At 42.7% G+C, this 27,870-nt stretch overlaps 1 protein-coding gene across 1 annotated transcript; it reads right to left on the reverse strand.

Annotated features, from left to right (window-relative positions):
• Positions 1–27,315, reverse strand: LOC140208013 (scavenger receptor cysteine-rich type 1 protein M130-like). Its single transcript, XM_072276545.1, has 6 exons — positions 26,931–27,315; positions 21,831–22,145; positions 6,791–6,889; positions 5,096–5,407; positions 935–1,249; positions 1–323 (listed from the first exon to the last, which is right to left on the reverse strand). The coding sequence occupies exons 1-6, from the start codon at positions 27,313–27,315 to the stop codon at positions 1–3; spliced, it is 1,749 nt and encodes a 582-aa protein (XP_072132646.1).
• Positions 27,316–27,870: the final 555 nt, after the last annotated feature.

Below are 27,870 nucleotides of genomic sequence, written 5' to 3' on the forward strand. Positions count from 1 at the left end.
CTATTCACCTGAACACAGAACGCTAACGCCGATGAAGTCAGAGGAAGACCGATTGAATATGGAAGCACTGCAGTTTTGGAGATGAGATTCGCTTCCTTCACACTGAAGGTCGGTCACCCACACGGGCCCTTCTTTCCCTCTGTACCCCGAGGCGATGTAGGAGGATGTGGCCACACCGCAACGCAGTTGCTTACAGACGACGTTGGCTTCATTGATAGTCCAAAAGTTATCCTGTATTCTGCTCCATCTGCCATTATCATAAACCTCCACCTGGCCGTCGCAGCGGCTTCCCCCTTCGGTCAGCCGCAGAGACCAAATTTCATCTACAATGTGGGTGAGATTGTGTAAAACAGTTAATAATTACTCAATGTATCCCAGATACTTTCAGCTATTAGCGGCAAATATTAGGTTATACACTGATTTCCTACAAGGCATCATCCCAAAAGCCATTTAACCTCTCTTCTCCCTCCGCAGGATAAAAAAAAGACGCACACGTAGCGGTCCCAAGCATTATTCTTACTCGCCGAACATAAGGAGAGTCATTTAAAGTTTTATTATAATTCATTATTCTTTTTCAACTGTTTATAATATGACTTAACTCACCTGCAAATATTACATCTTTATTTTTGCAGATTTTAAAATGGTACAAAAATTACTATCGTGAAACACCAATTGACATAATTCTCTGCACTTTCCAATAATTTCTCCTCAAATTTTAGTTTTATTCACTGTGTACTCAAGGTCTGTGTATCCAAAATAAAACAGTCCAAATTGCAAAAGCAGACTGTTGCCACAAAAATTTAGATTCGTGACATAGTTTTGCCAGAAAACATTGGATACATTCGATTGTTTCCTTTTCCTTTTTTTGTCTCTGTTATGGATATCTCTACGACCAAAGAAGGGTTTCATTCAGACTAATGTTTCAACAACTCACCGGTGCAGATCAGGCTGGCGTCATTTCCATGCGAACAGCTGATCCGACTCCACGCTGAGACTTGGCAATCAGCTAGTCGGGACTCATTGCCCAAACAAAGGTAGTTATCTTTCCACACCGGCCCGTTTCCTGTGCCAAAGTATGCATCTCTGGGAATTTCCTTTACTGCACCACACTGCAGCTGTTCACAGACCACGGCAGCATCTTCCAAGCTGAAGTACTCATCACAAAGTGTTCCCCACTGGTCCCCGTGCTGAATTTCCACCCGGCCAGAACATCTGCTGTCCCCATCAACGAGTCGTGCTGCAGAATTCCCTGTTGTATTAATAATTGAATTCAGTTAATTAATCTCAACATAAACTAATTAAAAGAACTTTCACAGGATCGGATCGCTATCCAGAGCATCTGCTCGGCATAGCTTCGCGAAAGTAAGGTATGGCACAATGCAGACCGGTATTTTTTTTTTAACTGATTGACACACAATGATTTTTTACAATGCATTTTTTAAATTGTTGTGAATAATCTGCATACACCACGACAGGAATCTCGCGTTTTTGTAGGTTTATAACAGAATCAATGCCATTGTTTCAAACATTGGGCCGTCCAGGTGAAAAAGTGTTTCCTCGCCTGATTTCTCTTCAGTATTCCTGATTTTGTTGATTGTTCACGGTTTCATGCCCATCACTCTAAATGTTATATTTTGTCGAAGTTGAAACTACCATTATTCAGCACCATATTCCACCCATGCTGTTCTTGCCCACTCAGTGGACCATATGTATATGCATCATATTTATTTATTTATCTATCTATCTATCCATCTATCTATCTATCTATCTATTTATCTATCTATCTATTTACATGTGATATTTGAGGATACTTCGTGCAATCAGATATTGTGCACTCAGACGGGGCATTTTCGATTTTCTCTTTCGTTATTGGCGATTAAGTTGATGTTAGTCTTTGCTTGTGATGTATATTTTCTTTGCAATTTTCCATTGTCTATTTTCATGTTTGTTTCTTTCACTGACGACTCATTTCTGAGGTTAATAAGCAACTTTCAAGTTGTCATTTACGTTAGGCCCCCCAAAAATGTCCGCTGATGATTATAAATTACGGGGAATTCACAAGGCATCTGTCTTTGAACTAGCAGCTATATAGTTGATATTTTATTTATTCTTCTGCTGAGGTTTTTATCATGTTTACAATCGTTATGCAATGGAACGAAGATCAACAAGTATGTGAAGAAGTGGCTTAGCGTACCGAGCAGCCTCACCAATTCTGCAATCCATAGTAGCCAGACAAAGCTTACCATCCTAGTGTAATCCCTTGTTGAAGAGGTCAAGGTATCCAAGGTAAGATATTCATGATGCTTCGAGACTCAAAAGACCCTGTCATCAACAACACCCAGCCGGTTGTGAGATCAGGCAGGAAGTTGTCAGCCCATGCAGCAATTGATGAGGCAGAGTCTAGATTGAAGCACAAGGAGGTGGTTGGGGCTACCCAGCTAGGCCGCCAGGGACTTGGCTGGACAGCCCACAAGTGGTGGTTGTCTTCTACAGGTGAGGAGCGCCGTGAGCTTGTAACACAAGAAATACGAGAGGTAGAAGAGGAGAAGAGGTTAGCTAAAACAGTTGGCCTGGCCAAACAGGGGGCTTGGACCTGATGAGAAAGTGTTGAACAACGACATCTATCTTGGAAAGTTCTGTGGCAGATGGAACCGCTCCGCGTTTCTTTTCTATGTAGAGCAGAGTACGATCTGCTCCCAACACCTGCCAACCTCAGCACCTGGTTTGAAGATAAGACAGACAATTGACTTGCTTGAGGGAGAGAAGGGAACACTTCAACATATTTTGATTGCATGCAGAGTTAATCCTTCCTGCGCCATGTACACTTCGAGACTTAACAACGTTCTCAAAGTTGCAGCAGAAGCGGTTGAGCAGAGAGTACTGCAGCACAACTTATCTCATGCCCCATGCTGCACAGAACACCGCATATCATTTGTGAAAGAAGGCTCCAAGTCCAGGGTGTACAGCGCAAGCCCACGATCAAGCATACTTTATTCAGCCAATGGCTGGTCTGTCAATGCCGACCTGGATGGGAAAGGCAGCTTCCAGGGGCAAATAGCTTTCACCACATTGCGCCCAGGTATAATCTCATGGTCTCACACCAGTGGAGAAGTGGTTATTGGTGAACTCACAGTCCACTGTGAAAACAACATCGTTGAAGCCCATGAGCACAAGTTAACCAAGTATGCAGAATTAATGTCAGAGTGCAGCGACAGACGGGGGAATGTCTCATGCTGTCCATTCGAAGTAGGTTGCCGTGGCTTTATTGCGTTCACTTTACAGAAGTGGCTGCGTGACCTCGGCTTTACGAGAAGAGAGATCAAGGCAACCAGCAGGGCTGTAGCTGAGGCAGCAGAGACAGGATCAGCATGGGTGTGGAGCAAAGGTCCAGAGGGGCAGATAGTCGGACAGCGTATTTATTCCAGTCGGTCTTTATTCTTTGGAACGTAGAAATTTGAGGGGGAACTTGAGAGAGGTATTTAAAATTATGAGGGAGATAGATAGAGCTGACGTGGATAAGCTTTTTCCATTGAGAGTGGGGGAGATTCAAACAAGAGGACATGAGTTGAGAGTTAAAGGGCAAAAGTTTAGGGGTAACATGAGGGGGAACTTCTTTACTTAGAGAGTGGTAGCTGTGTGGAACGAGCTTCCAGCAGAAGTGGTTGAGGCAGATTCGATGATGTCGTTTAAAGTTAAATTGGACAGCTATATGGACAGGAAAGGAATGGAGGGTTATGGGCTGAGTGCGGGTCGGTGGAACTAGGTGAGAGTAAGAGTTCGGCACGGACTAGAATGGCCGAGATGGTCTGTTTCCGTGCTGTAATTGCTGTATGGTTATATGGTTATATGGTATACATCTTTTGCAAACCCTTCAGTAGTTGTATAGGCACCCGAAGAGTAGACTATCTGTTGGATGGAACAACTCTGATAGAGGCAGATGCCAAGTTTTTAAGCTCACCAGTGGGAGGTGGTGCTTTAGCACTGCTGGTCCACCACCTCGAGGGAGTCTTGATCATAAGCGGGCCGAAACTCCTGAAGACAAGTGGCAGATCAACTGATGATCCGACTGGTGACAGCACAGGACAGTTAGCATGTTAGTCCAACTGTATATTCAATTCTTTAATTCTGTTCGTCTCCTTCACTGATGACTTATTTCTTAGGTTCCTAAGCAACTTTCAAGCTGTTATTCACCTTGGGGCCAACAAAGTGTTCAGTGGTGATTTTAAACTATGGGGAATTCACAAGCCATCTGTCGTTCAACTAACAGCTATATAGTTGTTATTTTAATTACTCTTCTGCTGGGGTTTTTGTCATTTTTACAGTCGTCATGGCTAAATTTGTAGCAGTAAAATCCGACGCTATTGCAACAAGTTATCTCTCTCTGATCATGTATATTCTATAGTGGTGCAAATGCATGCTTGGAAGTTGTGCTGCAAAAACAATGGTTTGTATTCATCTACAGTTCCGCACAAATTCATCTGTGTGGTTCCTTTCAGAAGAAAGGGGAAACGTTTCGGGAATATTCAATAATCCAGCAAAGTATCAGTACTAAAATACATAATATTTGATTGCTTTTTGTTAATAGAAATAGCCGTTATATAGCTACAAAGCCTGCTGCGCATTTTAACGTTTAATCAACTTTATATCTGTATTTCGACACATGACAAAATTCAGTATCATTAAATTTCTTCGAATTATTAATTTTCACGTTAAGGTGTATGATATAATTTGAAAGGCGTGCTGAGAAATTTTGCGGCATGTACTTCGCACTCAATTTCTAAAGGAAAATTCCAGTTCGCATTTTTTATATATTTCCTATTGCAATAATGTATTGTTTAATTTATAATACCGCTGCATGCTACGCTTTTGTTGGTGATTTTTGTTTCAACTTATTGAAGCCTTAAAATATGTTAATTTCTTTCGTCAAAACCCAAATTGAAGTCAATCGTTATTTTATTCTTCAAGCAATTTCACCCTCTTAATCTGTCCGTCAATGTCAAATGAAAATGATATCGAACTGTCCTCTGCTGATGCAATTTGCAAATCGCTAATGGGAAAAATGTCGAAAAGAAATACCTGGATCCTAGGTACTCACCAGAGCAGATCACACTGACATCATTCTCATGGGTGCAACGATGAGCTCCTGAAGAAAATGGACAGTCCCACAGCCCCGACTCATTACCCTGACATTCAAAGGCATCAGTCCATATATGTTCTGTTCCTTCTCCAAAATAAGCTCCTCCCCGCACAGCAACAGCGACTCCGCATTGAAGCTGTCGGCACACCACGCTGGCATCATCCATATCCCAGTGCAGATCACACACCGTGTTCCAGGTTTCTCCAAGCTGCACTTCCAGTCTTCCAGAGCAGTCATCATTTCCGGACACCAATCTTGGAACTCGGTGGTCTGAGGAAGATATGAAGCACAGTTAGCAAAAAGAACATTTGAGCAATATGCAGCGAACTCCTCTTGCTTTCATTGTATATAAAGTCCCAATTGGTTCTCAAACAGATGACATTGTTTTCCACGTCCAAATTTCATAATGGGATATCGGAACTGAGTATCAAAATTACTTTCTCTCTTTGCTGGTTAATTAAGGCCAGATAATAGATTCTTAACACGTTTATTCCTATTATTTTTATATCCTCTTTTAACCAGAGGAAATTATATTATCTTTCTTATGGCATGATACCAAAGGCATGAAATATTATTATAATTCAGGGAAAAAAGTAAGAACATTATTGCTATTACTATTATTATCATCATCATCATCATCATTATCATCTTTAATTCCAGATACGGTGACGTTTGCATCGAAATTCCAAAAGCATCATTCATTTTTCTCAAAGAGAATGCAGGGAAAATGAATTAAAAGAAATACTTTTACTTCCCCATCTTCACGCTATGGTGGAGCCAAGTATTCACTGAAAAACGTGTATAGAAAAAAATGAAGTAATCATTATATATAGATGACAAATACTTCAAGCATGAAATAAATCTGATGAAATTAAGTTAAGATTTTCGACGAAGAGACTATGGCTAAAAAATAGCAGTCCACTTTCAATATTTCTTATTTAGAATTCTACAAAGGTGATAAATGCAAACACGGTAATTAAGTTAAGTCAAGACTGACTGCATTAGATTAGATTAGATTATTGCATTAGATTATGAGCACACACTGTCCTCGTTTATTGTCATTTGGAAATGCATGCATTAAGAATTGATACAATGTTCCTCCAGAGTGATATCACAAAAAAAAACAGACAAACCAAAGACTAACACTAACAAGACCACATAATTATAACATATAGTTACAGCAGTGCAAAAAAATAACATAATTTGATAAAGAGCAGACCATGGGAACGGTAAAAAAAAAAGTCTCACATTTCCTATCGACTCCCGATAGTCCCCGATAGCAGGCGGAAAAAGGGAGAAACTCTCCCTGCCAGAAACCTACAGGCACCGACAACTGTTGGCGCGTTGGAAGCACCTGACCACAGCCGACTCTGCGTCCGTCCGAAAACTTCGAGACTCCGACTAGCCCTTCGACACCGAGCACCGAGCACCATCTCTGCCCAGAGCTTGGACCCCGTCCCGGCCGCCGAGCAATAAGCAAAGCCGATGACTCGGGGCCTTCCCCTCTGGAGATTCTGGATCACACAGTAGCAGCGGCAGCGAAGAAGAAATTTCGGAATTTTCTCCAGATGTTCCTCCGCTCTCTCACGTCTGTCTCCATCAAATAAGGATTGTGCACGGCATCCTACTTGACAGATTACAGATATCATTCACCGGAGCGGCCGCGCAAGCTGTGTCGCGCCGCCATCTTCTCCTCCTTCTCCATTGTTCTGGATTTGACGGGAAGAAGAATCGCCTGTTTATCCGACTGCACTGTTATTCAAAGAAATAATGGTTGGCGAATTTTGTCAATTTGTTTACATTTATTCCATTTTCCTCAACCTATTCTATAAAAGCGCCATTCCAAAAGATTCTCGTACTTCGTCCATCTGTACATTTTTACCAGTCCCTCTGTCATCTTATACGTGGGTTCTATATATACAGTGGCCCTTACCTTGGAAAAAAATGCCGTGATTCTGCTGTCTACCGATGAAATCAGGTAGCGCTGAGGCTTCATATCCAACATATGATTTTCGTAACTTCTTCTATCTCTAAAGGGACCCTAGCACTAAATTAATTTTTATGCCTCCTGTCCTAAGTTTGTACACGGCTCTTTCCACAGACATCGCTCCCCCCGTAGTTCCCTTATCAAGTTATCCCTCCCCTCTAATCTTTCTCTGGGCATTTATCCCTGCAAGCAGCCAAAATTCAACACTTGTTCATTCACCTCCTTCCTCCCCTCCATTAAAGGCTGCAACGAGTCCTTCCAGGTAAGGTAACATTTCACCTACGAAATGCTATGGTCGTCTATTGTAACTATTGTTTCTCTGCTGCCTCCGCTACATCAGTGAGACCTCATCAATGTGCAGCTCATTTTTCTGTCTCACAAGCAGAACTTCCCGATAGGCCAACAATTTAATTCCAATTCCCATTGCAACATGACGGTCCATTTGTGCCACGATGTGGACACATTCGGGGTGAAGTAACAAAACCTTGTCTGCCGATCTTGTAGATTTTATGCCGAAGGTAAATATGGATTTCTCCTTTGAGTTAAAAAACGTCGCTTCCCCTCCCCTCGTCTTCAATTCCCCATTCTAGCCTCTTATGGCTTCTCACCTACCTAACGCGTCCCTTGCTATCCCTCCTCTTTCTTTACTTTACTTTATTTTCGCCAAACAACTGATACCAGAGCGTACAATCATCACAGCGATATGTGTTTCTGCCCTTCATGCTCCTGGAGTCCAAATCGATAGAAAATACAATAAAACAATAAATTATAGATAATAAATCGAAAAGGCAAAGTAAGGTAGTGCAGAAAACCCGAGAGGCAGGTCCGGATATTTGGCGGGTACGGCCCAGATCCGGGTCAGGATCCGTTCAGCAGTCTTATCACAGTTTGAAAGAAGCTGTTCCCAAATCTGACTGTACGAGTCTTCGAGCTCCTGAGCCTTCCCCCGGAGGGAAGAGGGACGAAAAGTGTGTTGGCTGGGTGAGTCGTGTCCTTGAGTATGCTGGCAGCACTGCTCCGACAGCGTGCGGTGTAAAGTGACTCCGAGGACAGAAGATTGGTTTGTGTGATGTGCTGCACCATGTTCACGATCTTATGCAGCTTCTTTCGGTCTTGGACAGGACAACTTGCATACCAGGTTGTGATGCACCCCAGAAGAATGCTTTCTACTGTGCATGTATAAAAATTAGTGAAGGGTTTAGAGGACAGGCCAAATTTATTTAGCTTTTTTTCAGGAAGTAAAGACGTAAAGACGGTGGTGACCCTTCTTGGCAGTAGACTCTGCTTGTTTGGACTAAGTCAGGTCATTTGTGATATTGAGCCGAAAAACTTCCATTTCTCTGAAGTGACACTTCCCTTTCATGTCAGATTCCTTCTATGCATCTCTATAGTTTCCCCACCCACTTGCTCTCACCTATCAACTTCTAGCTGTGTTTCCTCACCACCTCCCATCTTTCCATTCAGGTGACTGCCCTTTCCATACTCTTCCATGAAGGGCTCGCCGAATCGTTTACTCATTTGCATGGACGCACAGACCATGTGCTTAGTTCCTGCAGCGTTTCTGTTGGAGACTTTAGATTTCCGTTACCTTAATGGGTAATTTTAATGTCACAGAAATGAAAACAATATGTATCATGAAATTATTTTTTTCTTCGCAAACTCCGACGAAAACAGAGGAGTGCCCCAAAGTATGAGTAGCAGTTAAAACGTTTGAACTCCGAAACACATCCAGCTCCCCCTCCCACGCACAAGCTGCTGCAACGCAGCGATAACCCCCACCCACCAACAAAAAAACATCAGCAACCTCTGCCAACCAGTCAAGCGTGCAGCAAACTATCAATTAAGACCCAGACTTGCAGTATCCCAAAAACGACGTGCACCCGATAATGTGTCATATCACAGGCTCGCTCTCTCCCTAATAAGGGAACAAGAAGTGTCCCCGTTTCACAGTGTGAGGAGGACATAAAAAACAACTCGTTGACTTAGGATTGTAAAAGTGTGTTGCGTCGTTCTTCCCGAGCTGATTCGGTAGCAGAAAGGTGCTGATTTTCGGACAGACAATGCACGGCAGTTAACCAGCTGCCAAACTTCTTGTCTATGCAACGAGTCATTATTTTTATATACGCTAAAAGGTAACATCTCAGTCTGCTTTAGTGAAAAATAGTTTTATCTATTGTTCACAGATCTCCAGCTGTCCGTGCGATATCATTCCGACGCTTTTCTGCACCCTGTCAAGAATAATATTAGCATTCACGTATCACGTCGATTATAATTGCATAAAATTTTAAATGCGCATTGGCATGAAGATTGCGTACAGCCTTAGCTCAACAGAATCACGCTCGAATCCTTGGCCAATGATGCAAATATCCTCTACCAATTTTGATTGGCATGCCATTGCCGGGAAGCAAAGTACTCACCCCGGGCTCTCTATGCTCAGCAAAAGATCTCAAGATCAAGATAATAATCCTTTCTGTTCGGATCTCTTTTAATTTCGTAACATGTAACACCATGAATCTGCGTTAAATTCTTAAAGGCATTCCTTTCCGCACATTACCATTTGATCCAATTCCAGCCGTAACTGCAGGCAATATTCTTAACAAACCAATGCATCAGTAATTTGATGTCATCGACGGACCTATTAATCATTATATTTGGATTCAACACAATTCTTTAAGCGATACGACAGAAGCAAGGAAAATGATTTTCCTCGGTCGCAAAACTGAAAGAAAAAAAAAACAATACCTCATTATGACTCTCTGTGTCCTATCAATGATAAAGTTTAGTATTGAAATAGCTACCCCAACAGCAATACCACCTGAGTTAATTTTGTGGACCAAACTTCCATAAATTTCATGGAGGAAACATTTACCGCGTTGCCTCGTCAATTCTCTTGTTCAGCTTTACTAAAATCTCAGTTTCATAGAATAGTACAGCACATTACAGGCCCTTCAGCCCACAGGGTTGTGCCGACAATCAAACCCCGCCTCCCATATACACCCCGCCGCCCACCTTAAATTCCTCTATATACCTGTCCAGTAATCTCTCGAATTTCACTAGTGTATCTGCCTCCACCACTGACTCAGGCAGCGCATTCCACGCACCGACCACTCTCTGAGTAAACAACCTTTCTCTAATATCCCCCTTGAACTTTCTACCCCTTACCTAAAAGCCATGTCCTCTTGTATTGAGCAGTGGTGCCCTGGGGAAGAGGCGCTGGCTGTCCACTCTAGCTATTCCTCTTAATATCTTGTATACCTCTATCATGTCTCCTCTCATCCTCCTTCGCTCCAAAGAGTAAAGGCCTAGCCCATTTAATCTCTGATCATAATCCATACTCTCTAAACCAGGCAGCATCCTCGTAAATCTTCTCTGTACCCTTTCCAATGTTTCCACATCCTTCCTATAGTGAGGCGACCAGAACTGACAATAGACAATAGACAATAGACAACAGGTGCAGGAGTAGGCCATGCGGTCCTTCGACCCATCACCGCCATTCACTGTGATCATGGCTGATCAACCACAATCAGTATCCAGTGCCTACCTTATCCCCATAACCTTTGAGCGCTATCTTTAAGAGCTCTATCCATCTCTTTCTTGAAAGAATCCAGAGACTTGGCCTCCACAGCCTTCTGGGACAGAGCATTCCGTATACCCACCACTCTCTGGGTGAAAACGTTTTTTTTTCTCAACTCCGTTCTAAATGGCCTACCCCTTCTTCTTAAACTGTGGCCTCTGGTTTTGGACTCACCCATCAGCGGGAACATGTTTCCTGCATCCAGCGTGTCCAGTCCCTTAATAATCTTATATGTTTCAATAAGATCCCCTCTCAAATTTCTAAATTCCAGCGTATACAATCTCAGTCGCTCGAATCTTTCGACATATGACAGTCCCGCCATCCCGGGAATTAACCTTGTGAACCTACGCTGCACTCCCTCAATAGCAAGAATGACCTTCCTCAAATTTGGAGACCAAAACTGCACACAGTACTCTAGCTGTGGTCTCACCAGGGCCCTGTACAGCTGCAGAAGGACCTCTTTGCTCTTATACTCAATTCCCCTTGATATGAAGGCCAGCATGCCATTAGCTTTCTTCACTGCCTGCTGTACTTGCATATTTTCTGTCAATGACTGATGTACAAGAACGCCGAGATCTCGTTGCGCTTCCCCTTTTCCTAACTTGACTCCATTTAGATAATAATCTGCCTTCTGGTTCTTACCAGCAAAGTGGATAAGCTCACATTTATGTACATTAAACTGTATCTGCCAAGCATCTGCCCACTCACCCAACCTGTCCAAATCATCCTGCATTCTCATAACATACTCCTCACATTTCACACTGGCACCCAGCTTTGCGTCATCGGCAAATTTGCTAATGTTACTTTTAATTCCCTCATCTAAATCATTAATATATATTGTAAACAACTGCGTTCCCAGCACCGAACCCTGCGGTACCCCACTGGTCACCGCCTGCCATTCCGAAAGGGAGCCGTTAATCGCTACTGTTTGTTTTCTGTCAGCCAGACAATTTTCAATCTATGTCAGTACTCTGCCCCCAATACCATGGGCCATAATTCTGCCGACTAATCTCCAATGTGGGACTTTATCAAAGGTTTTCTGAAAGTCCAGGTACATTACACCCACTGGCTCTCTCCTGTCCATTTTCATAGTTACCTCCTCAAAAAATTCCAGAAGATTAGTCAAGCACGATTTCCCCTTCGTAAATCCATGCTGACTCGGACCGATCCTGTTACTACTATCCAGATGTGTCGTAATTTCATCTTTTATAATTGACTCCAGCATCTTTCCCATCACCGACGTCAGGGTAACCGGTCTATAATTCCCTGTTTTCTCTCTTCCTCCCTTCTTGAAGGGCACCATTAGCCACCCTCCAATCCTCAGGAACTGATCTTGACTCTATAGAACATTGGAAAATGATTACCAATGTGACCACGATTTCTAAAGACACCTCCTTAAATACCCTGGGATGCAGACCATCAGGTCCCGGGGACTTATCAGCCTTCAGACCCAACAGCCTATCCAACACAATTTCCTGCCTAATATAAATTCCCTTCAATTCATCCATTACCTTAGGCCCTTCGGCCACAATTACATCTGGGAGATGGTTTGTATCTTCCCTAGTGAAGACAGATACAAAGTATCTGTTCAACTCGTCTGCCGTTTCCTTGTTCCCCATAATAAATTCATCCGCTTCTGTCTTCAAGGGCCCAATTTTGGTCTTAACTATTGTTTTTCCTTTTCGCATACCTAAAAAAGTTTTTACTATCTTCCTTTATATTCGTGGCTAGTTTACCTTCGTACCTCATTTTTTTCTCTGCGTATTGCCTTTTTAGTTACCTTCTGTTGCTCTTTAAAAGTTTCCCAATCCTCTGGCTTCCCACTCGTCTTTGCTATGTTATACTTCCCTTTTATTTTTATACTGTCCATTACTTCCCTTGTCAGCCACGGCCTCCCCTTACTCCCCTTAGGATCTTTCTTCCTCATTGGAATGAACTGATCCTGCACCAACCAGAGTATTCGCAGAAACACTTGCCATTGCTGTTCCACTGTCATCCCTGCTAGAGTATTGTTCCATTGAACTTTGGCCAGCTCCTCCCTCATAGCAGCATAGATCCCTTTGTTCAACTGTAATACTGACACTTCCAAGTTTCCCTTCTCCCTCTCAAATTTTAGATGGACACTGGTCACAGTACTTCAAGTGTAGCCTAACCAGAGTTTTATAGAGCTGCATCATTACCTCGGGAATCTTAAACTGCCTCCTTCGACCTAGGAAAGCTAACACCCCATAAGCTTTCTTAATTACCCTATCTACCTGTGAAGCAACTTTCAGGGATCTGTGGACATGAACCCCCAGATCCCTCTGCTCCTTCACACTACAAAGTATCCTGCCATTTACTTTGTACTCTGCCTTGGAGTTTGTCCTTCCAAAGTGTACCACCTCACACGTCTCCGCACTGAACTCCATCTGCCACTTCTCAGCCCACTTCTGCAACCTATCAATGACTCTCTGTGTGCTATCACAGTACGACTCTCTGTGTCCTATCAACAATGAAGTTTACTATTGAAATAGCTACCACAACAGTGACACCATGTGAGTTAACTTTATGGACCAAAGTTCCATAAATTTCATGGAGGAAACGTTTACCGTGTTGCCTCGTCGATTCTCTTGTTTAGTTTTTCGAAAACCTCAGTTTCATGATAGATGATTCCTCGTGGAAAAACGGCAAAGCGCATTATATGAAATTCATACAAACCCTCACTTAGAATCTACTTCCAATATTGCACATGTAACACGCTGTACGATTTCACTGCTAAGGCTTCTGTGTAATGTTCCACTGTTAAGGTAATGGCTTCTGTGTAGCAGCAATGTCTCTGTTATTACTAGAGATAACGGGACTTTGGAATTCAGTGACTAGCCAATAAGAAATTGTCGCTGTGTCTTGTGTTTCTGGAAGCAGCTGTTTTCGCGGACTTTTACCAGAGGGCGAGAGAGGGATGAAGAGAGTTGTAAAAGCAAGGCTGAAGGCTTTGTGTGTCAATGCAAGGAGCATTCTTAACAAGGTGGATGAATTAAAAGTGCAGATTGTTATTAATAACGTGAGAAAATGTTACGAGACCATAAATATGATATAGTTGGGATCACAGAGACATGGCTCCAGGGTGACCAAGGATAGGAGCTCAAAATTCAGGGATATTCAATATTCCCGATGGATAAACATAAAAGAAAAGGAGGTGGGGTAGCATTGCTGGTTAGAGAGGAGATTAACGCAATAGAAAGGAAGGACATTAGCCCGGAAGATGTGGAATCGATATGGGTAGAGCTGCATAACACTAAGGGGCAGACAACGCTGGTGGGAGTTGCGTACAGGCCACCTAACAGTAGTAGTGAGGTCGGAGATGGTATTAAACAGGAAATTAGAAATGCGTGCAATAAAGGAACAGCAGTTATAATGGGTGACTTCAATCTACATATAGATTCGGTGAACCAAATTGGTAAGAGTGCTGAGGAAGAGGATTTCTTGGAATGTATGCGTGATGGTTTTCAGAACCAACATGTCGAGGAACCAACTAGACAGCAGACCATTCTAGACTGGGTATTGAGCAATGAGGAAGGGTTAATTAGCAATCTTTTCGTGAGAGGCCCCTTGGGTAAGGATGACCATAATATGGTGGAATTCTTCATTAAGATGGAGAGTGATATAGTTAATTCAGAAACAAAGGTTCTGAACTTAAAGAGGGGTAACTTTGAAGGTAAGAGACGTGAATTAGCTAAGATAGACTGGCAAATGACACTTAAAGGGTTGACGGTGGATATGCAAATGCAAGCATTTAAAGATCGCATGGATAAACTACAACAATTGTTCATCCCAGTTTGGCAAAAGAATAAATCAGGGAAGGTAGTGCACCCGTGGCTGTCAAGAGAAATTAGGGATAGTACCAATTCCAAAGAAGAAACATACAAATTAGCCAGAAAAAGCGGTTCACCTGAGGAGTGGGAGAAATTCAGAATTCAGCAGAGGAGGACAAAGGGCTTAATTAGGAAAGGGAAAAGAGATTATGAGAGAAAATTGCCAGGGTACATAAAAACTGACTGTAAAAGCTTTTATACATATGTGAAAAGAAAAAAGATTGGTTTAAACAAATGAAGGTCCCTTACAGACAGAAACAGGTGAACTGATTATGGGGAACAAGGACATGGCAGACCAATTGAAGAACTACTTTGGTTCTGTCTTCACTAGGGAGGACATAAATAATCTTTCGGAAGTAATAGGGGACAGAGGGTCTAGTGAGATGGAGGAACTGAGGGAAATACATGTTAGTAGGGAAGTGGTGTTTGGTAAATTGAAGGGATTAAAGGCAGATAAACTCCCAGGGCCAGAGGGTCTGCATCCCAGAGTGCTTAAGGAAGTAGCCCAAGAAATAGTGGATGCATTTGTGATAATTTTTCAAAACTCGGTAGATTCTGGACTAGTTCCCGAGGATTGGAAGGTGGCTAATGTAACCCCTTTTTAAAAAAAAAAGATGGAAGGAGAGAGAAACCGGGAAATTACAGACCGGTTAGCCTAACATCGTTGGTGCGGAAAATGCTAGAGTCAGTTATCAAAGATGCGATAACAGCACATTTGGAAAGCGGTGAAATCATCGGACAAAGCTAGAAACATAGAAACATAGAAAATAGGTGCAGGAGTATGCCATTCGGCCCCTCGAGGCTGCACCGCCATTCAGTATGATCATGATTAGCATGGATGCGTGAAAGGAAAATCATGTCTGACAAATTTCATAGTATCTTTTGAAGAAGTAACTAGTAGAGTGGATAGGGGAGAACCAGTGGATGTGGTATATTTGGATTTTGAAAAGGCTTTGGACACGGTCCCACACAGGAGATTAGAGTGCAAACTTAAAGCACACGATATTGGGGGTAAGGTATTGATGTGGATAGAGAATTAGTTGGCATACATGAGGCAAAGAGTGGGAATAAACGGGACCTTTTCAGAATGGCAGGCAGTGAATAGTGGGGTACCGCAAGGCTCAGTGCTGGGACCCCAGTTGTTTACAATATATATTAATGACTTATATGAGGGAACTAAATGCAGCATCTCCAAGTCTGTGGATGACACGCAGCTGTGCGGCAGTGTTAGCTGTGAGGAGGATGCTAAGAAGATGCAGGGAGACTTGGATAGGTTAGGTGAGTGGGCAAATTTAATGTGGATAAATGTGAGGTTATCCACTTTGGTGGCAAAAAACAAGAAAATAGATTATTGTCCGAATGGTGGCCGATTAGAAAAAGGGGAGGTGCAACGAGACCTGGGTGTCATTATACACCAATCATTGAAAGTGGGCATACAGGTACAGCAGGCCGTGAAAAAGGCGAATGGTGTGCTGGCACTCATAGCAAGAGGATTCGAGTACAGGAGCAGGGAGGTACTACTGCAGTTGTACAAGGCCGTGGTGAGACCACACCTGGAGAATTGTGTGCAGTTTTGGTCCCCTAATCTGAGGAAAGACATTCTTGCCATAGTGGGAGTACAAAGAACGTTCACCAGATTGATTCCTGGGATGGCAAGATTTTCATAAGATGAAAGACTGTATCGGCTAGGCTTATGCTGGTTGGAATTTAGAAGATTGAGGGTGGGGGCGGGGATTTTATTAAAACGTATAAAATCCTAAAGGAATTAGATAGGCTAGATGCGGGAAGATTGTTCCCGATGTTGTGGAAGTCCAGAACGAGGGATCACAGTTTGAGGATAAAGAGGAAGCCTTTTAGGACCGAGATAAGGAAAACCTTCTTCACACAGAGACTGGTGAATCTGTGGAATTCTCTACCACAGGAAACAGTTGAGGCCAGTTCACTGGCTATATTTAAGAGGGAGTTAGATATGGTCCTTGTGGCTAAAGGGGTCAGGGGGTATGGAGGGAAGGCTGGTACAGGGTTCTGAGTTGGATGATCAGCCATGATCATACTGAATGGCGGTGCAGGTTTGAAGGGCCGAGTGGCCTACTCCTGCACATATTTTCTATGTTTCTATCTTTCTATGTTTCTATCTCAAGTGTGGATTATCCACAGCTGTATAAAGTTCTGGATAATGAAAATATTCTCTTTTTAATCTATATCCTGTTGTATTATATATTAGATATCTATCAATTTCGTTTCATCTATACAATTGATAATCAAAACGACAAGCATTTATTTCCTAGTTATTGATACACATCGTACACAACAGAAGTTGAAGCACCGCCCTTTGGATGCAAAATTGGTCACAGATTAACAATAAGACAAGCATTGTTCTATCTTTGGATTCTGTCTCCTGCAGTGCAGCGTAATTTCAAAATTATTCAGCCTGCCTTGCAACCCGTGTGCCTCATCTTTACGAAAGCCCGTTATGCGAAACCTTGTGCAAAATGTTTTTAATGCGCACTGCTGTGCCATCAAGAATATTTGCAATTACTGGAACAATTAATCAAGTTTATTAGAAACACGAGGTTACCCCATCACAACGTTATGCAGACTGTGCAGAATCAGACCCTGCCTTTCCAGTAATCCTTTGTTTCCCTAGTGAATACAGATCTCGTCCTGTGGAGTTCCTGTCAGTTGATGACGTTAAGAAAAGTCAGAAATGGTTCCAGACGATAGAATCCCAGCAAGCCAATACAATAACCTGTTTTAGTAAAAGTTATTTAATTGTTAAGGACTGTTAAATTTAACTAAATAGAGGTTACCAAAATCGAAGAATCAGATTAAAAATGTTATCGCTGGGCGGTATATTAATATATACTAGGTATGCTGTATGTATTTTATGAGAACAGATTCTCCGCGTCAAACAGAGAAATCACAGCTAAACCCGAATATGTAAACCATAGTACGGCTCAGTTGTATAAATTGCTACTGTGTAAACCGAATTTGCTTCATGAGATTTGACGGAGAGAGAATTGCTTGACCGCAGTCATGAAGACTTGATTTGAGTAACTTTCGAACCAGTAAGTCCTTCTCGCCGTCTGCTACAGCGAGACAACTGCAAGGATCTCGTAAGCTGCAAAAAGTTGTAAATGTTGTCGGTCCCGTTATGAGAACTGGTCTCTGTAATATCCAGGACACGTCAAGGAGCGGTGCCTCAAAGAGGCGGTCTCAATCATTAAAGAGACTCCCTCCAACAAGGACATGCCAATTCTCATCGGTAACATCAAGAAGGGGGCACAGAAGCCTGAAAGCACTCACTCATCGATTCAAGAACAGTTTCTTTCCATCTGCCATCCGATTTCTCAATGGTCATTGAGCCCATGATCAGGGCCCCACTATTCTTTTTTTTCCTGTTTTTGCAGCCTTTATTTAAATTAGCTATTTGTGTGTGTGAAATGTACACACACACACACACACACACATGTCATGTCATATATATATGCATCTGTGTGTGTGTGTGTGTGTGTGTGTGTGTGTGCGTGTGTCTGTATGTGTGTGTGTATATATATATATAGATACCTAATGCATTTCACAATTTTTCTATATTTTTCCGTATTGCATTATACGGCTGCTACAATGTTAACATACTTCACGACAAATGCCGGTAATATTAATTCCGAGTCTGATTCCGGAAACCCGATGACCGAAGCAGTAGCCTCTCTAGAAACGGCAGCATGTACTACGGTGCACTTATCTTTTCCGCTGTTAGTAGACACCCCTTTCGGCCGTATCTCCAGTTTTATGGGGTAGAGAACTCACTCTGAATCCCTTGCCCTCTTTTTCCTGTTCAGGCAATCTACAACAATGTCCCGGAACGGAACGGTGTTGTTCCTATTTTCTCTATACAGGACTGGTGATTAGTTCAGTTCATCCAGCGGTTTAATTTTATTCAGGTTTCCTGCAGTCCCGATAGCATTTGATCCTCTCAAGTGTGACAATGTGTTGAAATAATTTTATATGGAACAGTAATTTCGGAATTGCATTAACCTTATTTTTTTCCAGATTGTTTTCATACACCGTAGGTTCAATTACTGGTTCTGCGAGACAATGGCAGTTATACAACGGCAACATTTGCTTGGATTTGATACTTAAAATGCAACGCTGCAGTTAACAAAAATCTGAACCAAATAGGAAAGAAAACAGAGGCACACAGACCGCGTTATCAATGCAAAGGGTAGTACATGCGCGTTCTGAGGTCGAAGTTAGTTCGTTATCACTAAAAATGCAATCGATTCTATGTAATGGTACCAAGCATTAGCGATGGTCTGAAATCATGTTCATATTTCCTCACGGAATGAATATGGAATCTAATCCGGAGGGACATTGGCATTCACAATGCCATGAGTGTGACCATAAGAACATAAGTTATGAGAGCAGAAGTAGGCCATTCGGTCCATCCAGTCTGCTCCGCCATCCAGTCATGGCTGATCCAATTTTTCCAGTCATCCCCACTCCTCTGCCTTCCCCCCAAACCCTCTGAGTCCTGACTAATCAAGAACCTATTTACCTCTGCCTTAAATGCATTCAATGACTTGGTTTCCACAGCCGCTCGGGGCAACAAATTCCACAGATTTTCCACCCTCTGACGAAAATAGTGTATCCGTATCTCTGTTCGAAAAGGTCGCCCTTCAACTCTGAAGTCGTGCCCTCTTGTCAAAGACTTCCCATCCATGGGAAACATCTTTGCCGTATCTAATATGTTCAGGATTTTTAATATTTCGAATGTTTCTATAAGAACTTCCCTCATTCTCTGGAACTGCAGGGAGCACAGTCCAGGGGCTGCCCTTCCATTCCTGGAATCATTCTCGTGAATCTTCTCCGAACCCTCTCCAATGTCAGTATATCGTTTCTAAAATAAGGAGGCTAAGACGGCACACAAGACACCGTGCGGTCTGCAACTACCTTACAGAGCCTCAACATCACATCCCAGCTCTTACATTCTTTACCTCTAGAAACGAATGCCAACAATGCATTTGCCGTCTTCAGCACCATCTCCGCTTGAAGGGTAACCTCATGGTATCCAGCTCAAGGACTCCCAAGTCCCTTCGCATCTATGCATTTTGAATTCCCTCCACATCTAAATAATAGTCTGCCCGTTTATTTGTTTCCCATGCACTTTCCAACATTGAATTTCATTTGTCACGTATTTGCCCATTCTCCGAAACTATCTAAATATCTAAACACCACACGCTCTTCCACCTATCTTTGCATCATCGGCAAATTTAGCCACAAATACATTAATTCCACAGTCCATATCATTGACATACATCGTAAAATGCGGCGGTCCCAACACCGACTCCCGTGGAACTCTACTGGTAATCGGCATCCAGCCAGAATAAGATCTGTTTTCTGCCGAACAGCCAATGCTCCACCCATGCTAGTAATTCCCATGTAATTCGATGGCTCTTATCTACCGAAGCAACCTCATGTGCGGCACCTTGTCAAAGGCCTTCTGAAAATCCAAGTACACCATTTTCACTACACCTCCTTTGTCTACCCTGCTTGTAAGTTCCTCAAATAATGCGATAATTTAGCCATGCAGGATTTTGTCTTTCAGGAAACCATGCTGACTTTGGCCTATCTTGTCACGTGCCTCCAGGTATTCCGTATTCTCATCCCTATCAATCGATTCCAAAAATTCCCCAACTACTGATATCAGCTAACTAGTCTCTGATTTTCTTTCTGCTGCCACTCACCCTTCTTAAATTGTAACGTAGCATTTGTAATTTTCCAGACATGCCGTACAGCGCTAGAATCTTTCGACTCTTGAAAGATCATCGTTAAAGGCTTCACGATCTCTTCAACTATTCTTTTTCAGAACACTTCTAACGTCAGTTTCTATTGGTTAAATATCTACCATCAACTCTCCATACTTTTCTATACTTAATAACGCTTTTAGTTTTTTTTTGATATTGGTCGCCAGCGATCTTCCATAATTCATCTTTTCGTTCCTAATGACCTTTTTGTTTCTTTCTGCGATCTTGATCTTCGTGTAGCTTTGACCTCTTTGTACGCCCTCTCTTTTGTTTTTACTTTGGCTCCTACTTCACTTGTCAGCCACGGTAGTGTCCTTCTTCCATTCGGATATTTCTTTTTTGGCAATAGATCTGCATTGTACTTCTCTCATTTTTCGCAGTAACTCAGGCCATTTCTGTTCTGCTGTCCTTCCTGCTAGTGTCCCCTTCCAACCACCTTGTTCTGTTCCTTTCTCATGCCATTGTAGTTTCATTTACTCCACTCAAATACCAACACATTGGGATTTAGTTCCTCCTTATCAAGTTGCAAAGTGAACTCTATCATATTCTGATCACTTTTCCCAAAGGGTCCCTTAACCATGAGCTCTCTTATCACCTCCAGATCATTGTGCAACACCCAATTCAGCACAGCCGATCCCACAGTGCGCTCATCAACAAGCTGTTCTGAAAAGCTATCCTTTAGACATTCCACAAATTCACTCTCTCTTGAGGTCCGGTACTGACCTGGTTTTCCCAATCCACTTTCACGTTAAAGTCCCCAAGCAAATTCATGCCATTACCCTTCAGACACTGCCTTTTCTATCTCCTGCTGCAATTGGTAATCCACATTCTGGATACTGTTTGGAAGTCTTTATGAAACTGCCAGTAGGTTCATTTTAAACTTGCCATTTCTTAACTCACCCCAGAGAGACTCTACACCTTCCGATCCCATATCACCCATTTCTAATGATTTAATATTATTTCATATACACAGGACCACACCACCTGCTCTACCTACTATCCCATCTTTCCGATACACCGTATATCCTTGAGAGATGTAAGGTCAGTTTCCTAATCCCTTACTTCCGACATGACTCATCACATCTTATTCATACTTCGTAATTAGCTGAAGTTTACCGACAACTTCGAAATAAGGCGGAACCCGGGGAACCAGCAACAGCTGTGGTGCAAGAGAAATTGCTAAAATATCGAGTTTGGTCTATACTAGTCCTGACGACAGCATTCTGCATTTTCTTACCCACAGATGTCGCTTGATCCGTTCAATCCTTCTGGTGGCTGTGCCGGCTGTCACATATTTACATTTTTATGTAGGTGTTTGAAATCAGGATGCTATCTCAACATGGCAGTAGTAATCTCTAAACAGGTAGATTTAGTACCAGATCTCACGCAGCAAGCGGCAAGTTTGTGTTATTCTAATTCGAGGACAGCCCAGATCAATAAAGACAGGGTGTACTCAGAGAAAAGGGGCTCAATTTACCTGCGCAGATAACGCCGGCATAGTTGGGTTCAGAGTGTGTGTAGAATTTCCATTCGTCTGATTGACATTCCCGCAGAGCAGCCTCGGTCCCGATGCATTTAACATTACGCGTTATAACGGAGTCAAAAACCTTTCCAAAGTGATATTCGTGTGGGGCTTTCAGCGCGGCGCCGCAGCTCAGCTCTCTGCACACCACAGTTGCATCCTGCAAATCCCAGCTGGAAGCATAGACAGGTCTCCAGTATCCCTTGTAGTTCGCTTCCACTCTCCCGGCGCATGGACTGCCTCCTTTTTCCAGTCTCACTTTCATACTTTCTGGAATTAAAAAAAAAAGATTGAACGTTAACACAACAGTTTTTGCACAGGCTAGAAATGTTGAGCAACAGACACAAAATGCTGACGGATCTTTACACATCAGTCAGCATCCATCGAGAGGAGCAAAGCACCCAAAATACGAACATTGATTATTCACGGCGAGGAATGGCCTCAGCCCGAAGCATCGATTGTTTGTTGATTTCCATATATGTCTTATTCAAATACTATATATATTTATTAATTAAATAAGCAAACAAACAAACAAGCAAATAAATAAGCAGTTAAATTGATAAATTAGTATTTTATATACACATTCATTGGTATGTTAGTATATCTGAAAACTGAGTGAACTCGGCCTTTTTCTCCTTGGAGCGACCGAGTCTGAGAGGTGACCTGATAGAGATGTATAAGATGATGAGAGGCATTGATCGTGTGGGCAGTCAGAAGCTATTTTCCAGGGCGGAAATGGTTGCCACAAGAGGACACAGTTTTAAGGTGCTGGGGAGTAGGTACAGAGGAGATATCAGAGGCACGTTTTTTACGCAGGGAGTGGTGAGTGCGTCCAATGGGCTGCCGGAAACAGCGGTGGCGGAGGCGGATCCGAGTTTTTTAAGAGACTTTTGGACAGTTACATGGAGTTTAGAAAAAATGAGGGCTATAGGAAAGCCTAGTAATTTCTAAGGTTGGGACATGTTCGGCACAACTTTGTGGGCCGAAGCGCCTGTATTGTGCTGAAAGCTTTCTACGTTTCTATGTTTCTCTCTGTCTATCTATCTGCCCATTTCGCGGCAGCTCTATGATTACTTGTTTATTTACTTGCTTATTCCCTTATTTAATGCTGTCACCATTATTTATTATCATTTATTTGTTTATTTGTTGCGCACAATGCTTTTGTAAGGAAAATGGATCAATAATTGAAAGCACAGGTGTATCATGAGAGAGAAAAAATAATCAAAAGCAGCTGAGGGCCAACCTCTTAAACCACATGGTGGAAGGTGTCCCACGGAACTGCGAGAGAAAGTAGTTGAAACAGTTAAAGAAACGCAACTTTAAATCCACTTCGACAAATATAAAGATGGAACATGTTCGCAGAGATATGGGACACCGTGTGTCAAATCGGATCAGATTATCATGTTGGTTCTCTTGTATAGGTTAGGGGAAAAGAACTGTTGCGGTGCTGAATGACACTACAATCAATGGCTGCAAATTGTGGAATTTGGAGCAACTGAAAAAGAAATGTGGAAGAAATAAGAAAGCAATCATCATCTGCTTCACATTGATTTTGACTTTGATCATCAAATTCCAGGCATTTCTGGTTCGAGTCTGTACAGTCCGGACGTCAACAAGTTAATGCACGGCTGAGACGCTAGTTCAGGGGATAGGGCTTCAGGTTCTTGGGTCATTGGGATCACTGCTGGGAGAAATATGACATGTACCAAAGCGACGGGTTGCACCTGAACCCGAAGGGTGCCCATATCCTCGCGGTTAGGTTTGTTAGAGCGGCTGTGCAGTGTTTAAACTGTTGACAGCGGATGAAAACCGGAGTGAAGGGGCTCAGAATAAGACGGATGGTATAAAACCAAATATAGCGTATAGTAAGACTGTCACGAAGGTCAGGTAGAGGACAGGATAAAATTAGGGATTCAGTATCAATAAAGGGGAGCTAATACAGTACACAAAGTGTTTTAACAGTGCACGGGGTACAGGAAATATGGTGGATGTTCTTGCTACACCATTGCAGATTATCAGGTATGATGTTGTGGCCATCAGCGAATCATGGCTGCAGGATAGCTGTAGTTGGCAGCTGAATGTCTGAGGGTACACGTTGCATTGGAGCGATAAGAATGGCTGCAGAGAGGGTGGCAGGGTAGGCTGGTAAAGAATGACATCAAATCTTTAGAAATATGTGACATAGAAACGGAAGTTGTTGAATCCATGTTGGTTGATTTCAGGAACTGCAAGGGAAAAGACCCTCGTTGCAGTTATATACAGGCCTCCCAACAGGAGTTCGCATGTGAACCAACGGGACATAGAAAAGGCGTGTCAAAAGGGCAAATGCATTATAATGATGGAATACTTCAACATGCAGGGTGACTGGGAAATCGGATTAGTTATGAGTCTCAAGGGAGTGAGTTTATTGAATGGTGCGAGATGGCTTTTTCGAGCAGTTTGTCGTTGAGTCTACTAGGGGACCAACTATACTGGATTGGGTGTTTCATAATGAAATGGAGGTGATCAGGGAGCATGAGGTAAATGGACTGCATGCAGTAATCACAATATGATTGAGTTCAACTTAAAATTCTACAGGAAAAAAAGTAAAATCTGACGCAGAAATATTTTAGTGGAGTAGTGCACTAGATTGAGGAAGGAGTTGACCAAAGTAAATTGGAAAGAGCTGCTGGCAGGGTTGAGAGCAGGGCCGCAATGGCGTGCGCTTCTGGGGGCAAAAAAATGAGGAAAGTGAAGACGAGATGTATTTGAAAAAAACGAAGAAATACTCAACAGGCAAAACAGTACAGCCGTGTCTGACAAGGCAAGTGAAAGTTAAAGGAAAAGGAACGGCAGACAACACCGCAGAAATTATCTGGAGGCTGGAGGATTGGGAAGCGTTTCGAAATCTACAGAGAGGAACTCAAAGATCATTTGGAGGAAAAAGGTGAAAAGATGAAAGCAAGCTAGCCAACAAGTTCAAAGTCAATAGTAAAATCTTTTTCAAGTACGTAAACAATAAAATCAGGATGGAAGTGGATATAGGATCGATATAAAATGAGGCGGGAGAAATAATAACGGGGCACAAGGAGATGACAGACGAGCTAAATGAGTTCCTTGCATCAGTCTTCAATGTTGAAGGCAATAGAAGTGTGCCAGGTATTAAAGGGAGTGAGGAAGAAAAGTGAGTGCAGTTACTATTACAAGGGAGTATGGTGTTCAAAAATCTGAAACAGCGAAGGGTACATCAGTCATCCGGTCCAAACGAACAGCATCCTAGGGTTCTGAAAGAGGTAGCGGTAGATATTGCACAGGCATTATTAATAATCTTCCATAATACATTGGATTCTGGCATGGTGCCAGATGAATGGTAAATTTCAGAACTCACTCCACTCTTTAAGGAAGAAGGAAGGCAGCAGAAAGGAAATTATGAACCAGCCAGCGTGACTTCAGTGGTTGGAAACATGTTTCATACAATCGCTAACGATGAAGTAATGGAGTACTTGGTGACACCGGCCACGGCAGGTCAAACTCAGCATGGACTCCATAACGGAAAATCTTGCGTAGTGAATCTGCAGATATTCCTTTTCGAGATTACAAGTAGGATTGATAGAGGGGATGCTGAGGATGTCGATTATTCGATCTCTCAGAAGAGCTTTCACAAGGTGCCACAAATGATGCTGCCTAACAAGGTAGAGGCCATGGTCTTACAGAAAAACGGTGAGATCATTGGCTGATTGCTCGGAAGCAGCGGGTGGGAAAAGTCATTTCAGTTGGCTGCCAGAGTCTAGTGGTGTTTCGGAGGGTTCGGTTTCGGGTTTGCTTCTTTTTATGCCGTATGTCAATGATTCAGATGATAAAATAGACGGCTTTGTTGTCAGGTGTGCAGATGATATGAAGATTGGAGTCAGGACAGGTAGTGTTGAGGAAACTGGCAGACTGTAAAAGGACGTAGACATGTTGGGAGAATAGGGAACAAAGTGGCAAATGAAATACAATGATGGAAAATGTATGATCATAAACTTTGGTAATAGATATAAAGGTACAGACTATTTTCTAAACGGGGAGAAATTCAGAACAAAATCTGAACTGCAAAGGGACCTGGGAGTCCTGGTGCAAAACACCCGGAATGGTTAACTTGCAGGCTGAGTCGGTGGTGAGTAAGGCGAACGCATTATTTTTCTCCAGCATCTTCATTTCCAGACGACTAGAAAACAAATGTTGCGGAGGATTTATACGCTACTGGTGAGGCGTCACCTTGAGCATTGTTAACAGATTTGTGCTCCCATTCTAAGAAAAACATTCGCTGGTATTAAGAAAGGTTCAGAGGAAGTTACAACGATGAGTCCACGAATGAAAGGATTCTCACAGAAGAAGGTTTAATACCACGGATCTGTTCGCTCTGTTATTTAGAAGGATGGGGAGGGGATCTCAGAGAAAATTTCGGATGTTGAAAGCCTAGTCAGAAAACATGTGAAAAGGATGTTTCCCGTGTAGGAGGATTCTTGGACAAGAGGGAACAGCCTCACGAAAGGGGGACGTCCATATAGAACAGGGATGCTGAGATTTTTTTTTTTTTTTGCCAGAGAGAGGTAAATTTGTGAATTTATTACGAAAGACTGCGCTGAAAGCCAGGTCGTTGGGGATATTTAACGAAGAACTTGATAAGCTCTTGATGGGTACGGCAAGAAAATTTACAGAGGGAAGTCCTGGGAGTGGAGTTGAGGAAGGGGGAAATGATCAGCGTGACTGAAAGCGTAGCAGACTCATTGGATCAAATAGTCTAATTATGCTCCGATATCTCATTGTCTTACGGAGAATCTCTCTCCCAACATAGATGCTGTTCGACCTGGTCATATGACTGAGTAGTTGTGCAGACTGACAAGTATTTTTACGTTGGTTATCATCAGTACAAGATACGATAACATGAATAGTAATTCCAACATGACGAAAATAATCCCGACACAAATTGGATTTAGTTTGACGCCGAGGGCGTTCTGTTCGAGTATTGGCATTAGTGATATGCAGGAGGACATCAAACTCGCGGCACCGCAGATATAAAAACCTGACTTTTACCTTTACAAACAACGCCAACATCCTCACTGTGTGAATAGCCAGTGTCACCCCATGGCTCTGATTTACACTCCTGGAGAGCGGCCTCGCTCCCACCGCACTTAACATTCGGCGTGAAAACAGGTCCGGATCCTTCCCCATAGCCACCAGCTAAGGCTTTATATACAGCGCCACAGCCCAGCTGTCGACACACTACATTCGATTTCGGCATATTCCAAGAACGAGCATTCACAGTCCCCCAGTTTCCTTTGTACTGAATCTCCAATCTCCCGTCGCATCGACCGCCGCCATTCACCAACCTCAACTTCAGGCTTTCTGGAAAATAACAGAAAATAACGATCCTCGGTAAACAGCGGTTTAAGCTGGAGGCCATTAGTGCTCGGCGCATCGCGTACGCTACCAAACGACGCCTGAAAATTCAAAATTCTTCATGCAAAACGTTTGATTAAGCGGGAGGTCAGGATAGGGAAATCCCTTTTGAGCTGCTTAACGTGACAAAAAGACAAGAAACTAGTGGACGGCTGAGAACTAGAGGAAGCCTGTCGTCCCAGGAGAAGAATTGGGCAGCTCCTCAGAAGATAAGGTCATATGCATTCTTCGGAGAGCGGCAGATCTGCCATTCTGTCATTGTCCTACTGCACACAGTCCTCATTTATTGGGATATCGAAACCAAAATTTGTTGGAAAGAGTCGAACTGAGACTTCACGTGTCGTCAGCATCAGCAGTAAGAGGATGAATTTAATAATGAAAGCTTATTTAAGCTTGGGGAAAATAAGGTCAGGGAGAATACCTTATCTGCTAACTGCCCTGCCTAAAGATGACTGATTATCATTCCAAGTAGAAATAAAATCCTATTTCCTTACCGGAAAGATACCGGCATGGGCAGAAGAATGGCTGACAGGCAGGAGGCAACGTCTTGGAATAAAAGGTGCCATTTCTTTTG

The sequence above is a fragment of the Mobula birostris genome, chromosome 13, assembly GCF_030028105.1.
Source record: "Mobula birostris isolate sMobBir1 chromosome 13, sMobBir1.hap1, whole genome shotgun sequence".
NCBI classification, from domain to species: Eukaryota; Metazoa; Chordata; class Chondrichthyes; order Myliobatiformes; family Myliobatidae; genus Mobula; species Mobula birostris.

Bases quoted from the DNA above. Each gene is read 5' to 3' on its own strand.
- LOC140208013 (XM_072276545.1), bottom strand. From the start codon at position 27,315: ATGCGCCGAGCACTAATGGCCTCCAGCTTAAACCGCTGTTTACCGAGG. The intron at 5,408-6,790 runs GTGAATGATATC...TATCTTCCTCAG, and splicing joins CAGCTTGCGCGGCCGCTCCG to ACCACCGAGTTCCAAGATTG. The intron at 1,250-5,095 runs GTGAGTACCTAG...TTAATACAACAG, and splicing joins TGTCAGTGTGATCTGCTCTG to GGAATTCTGCAGCACGACTC.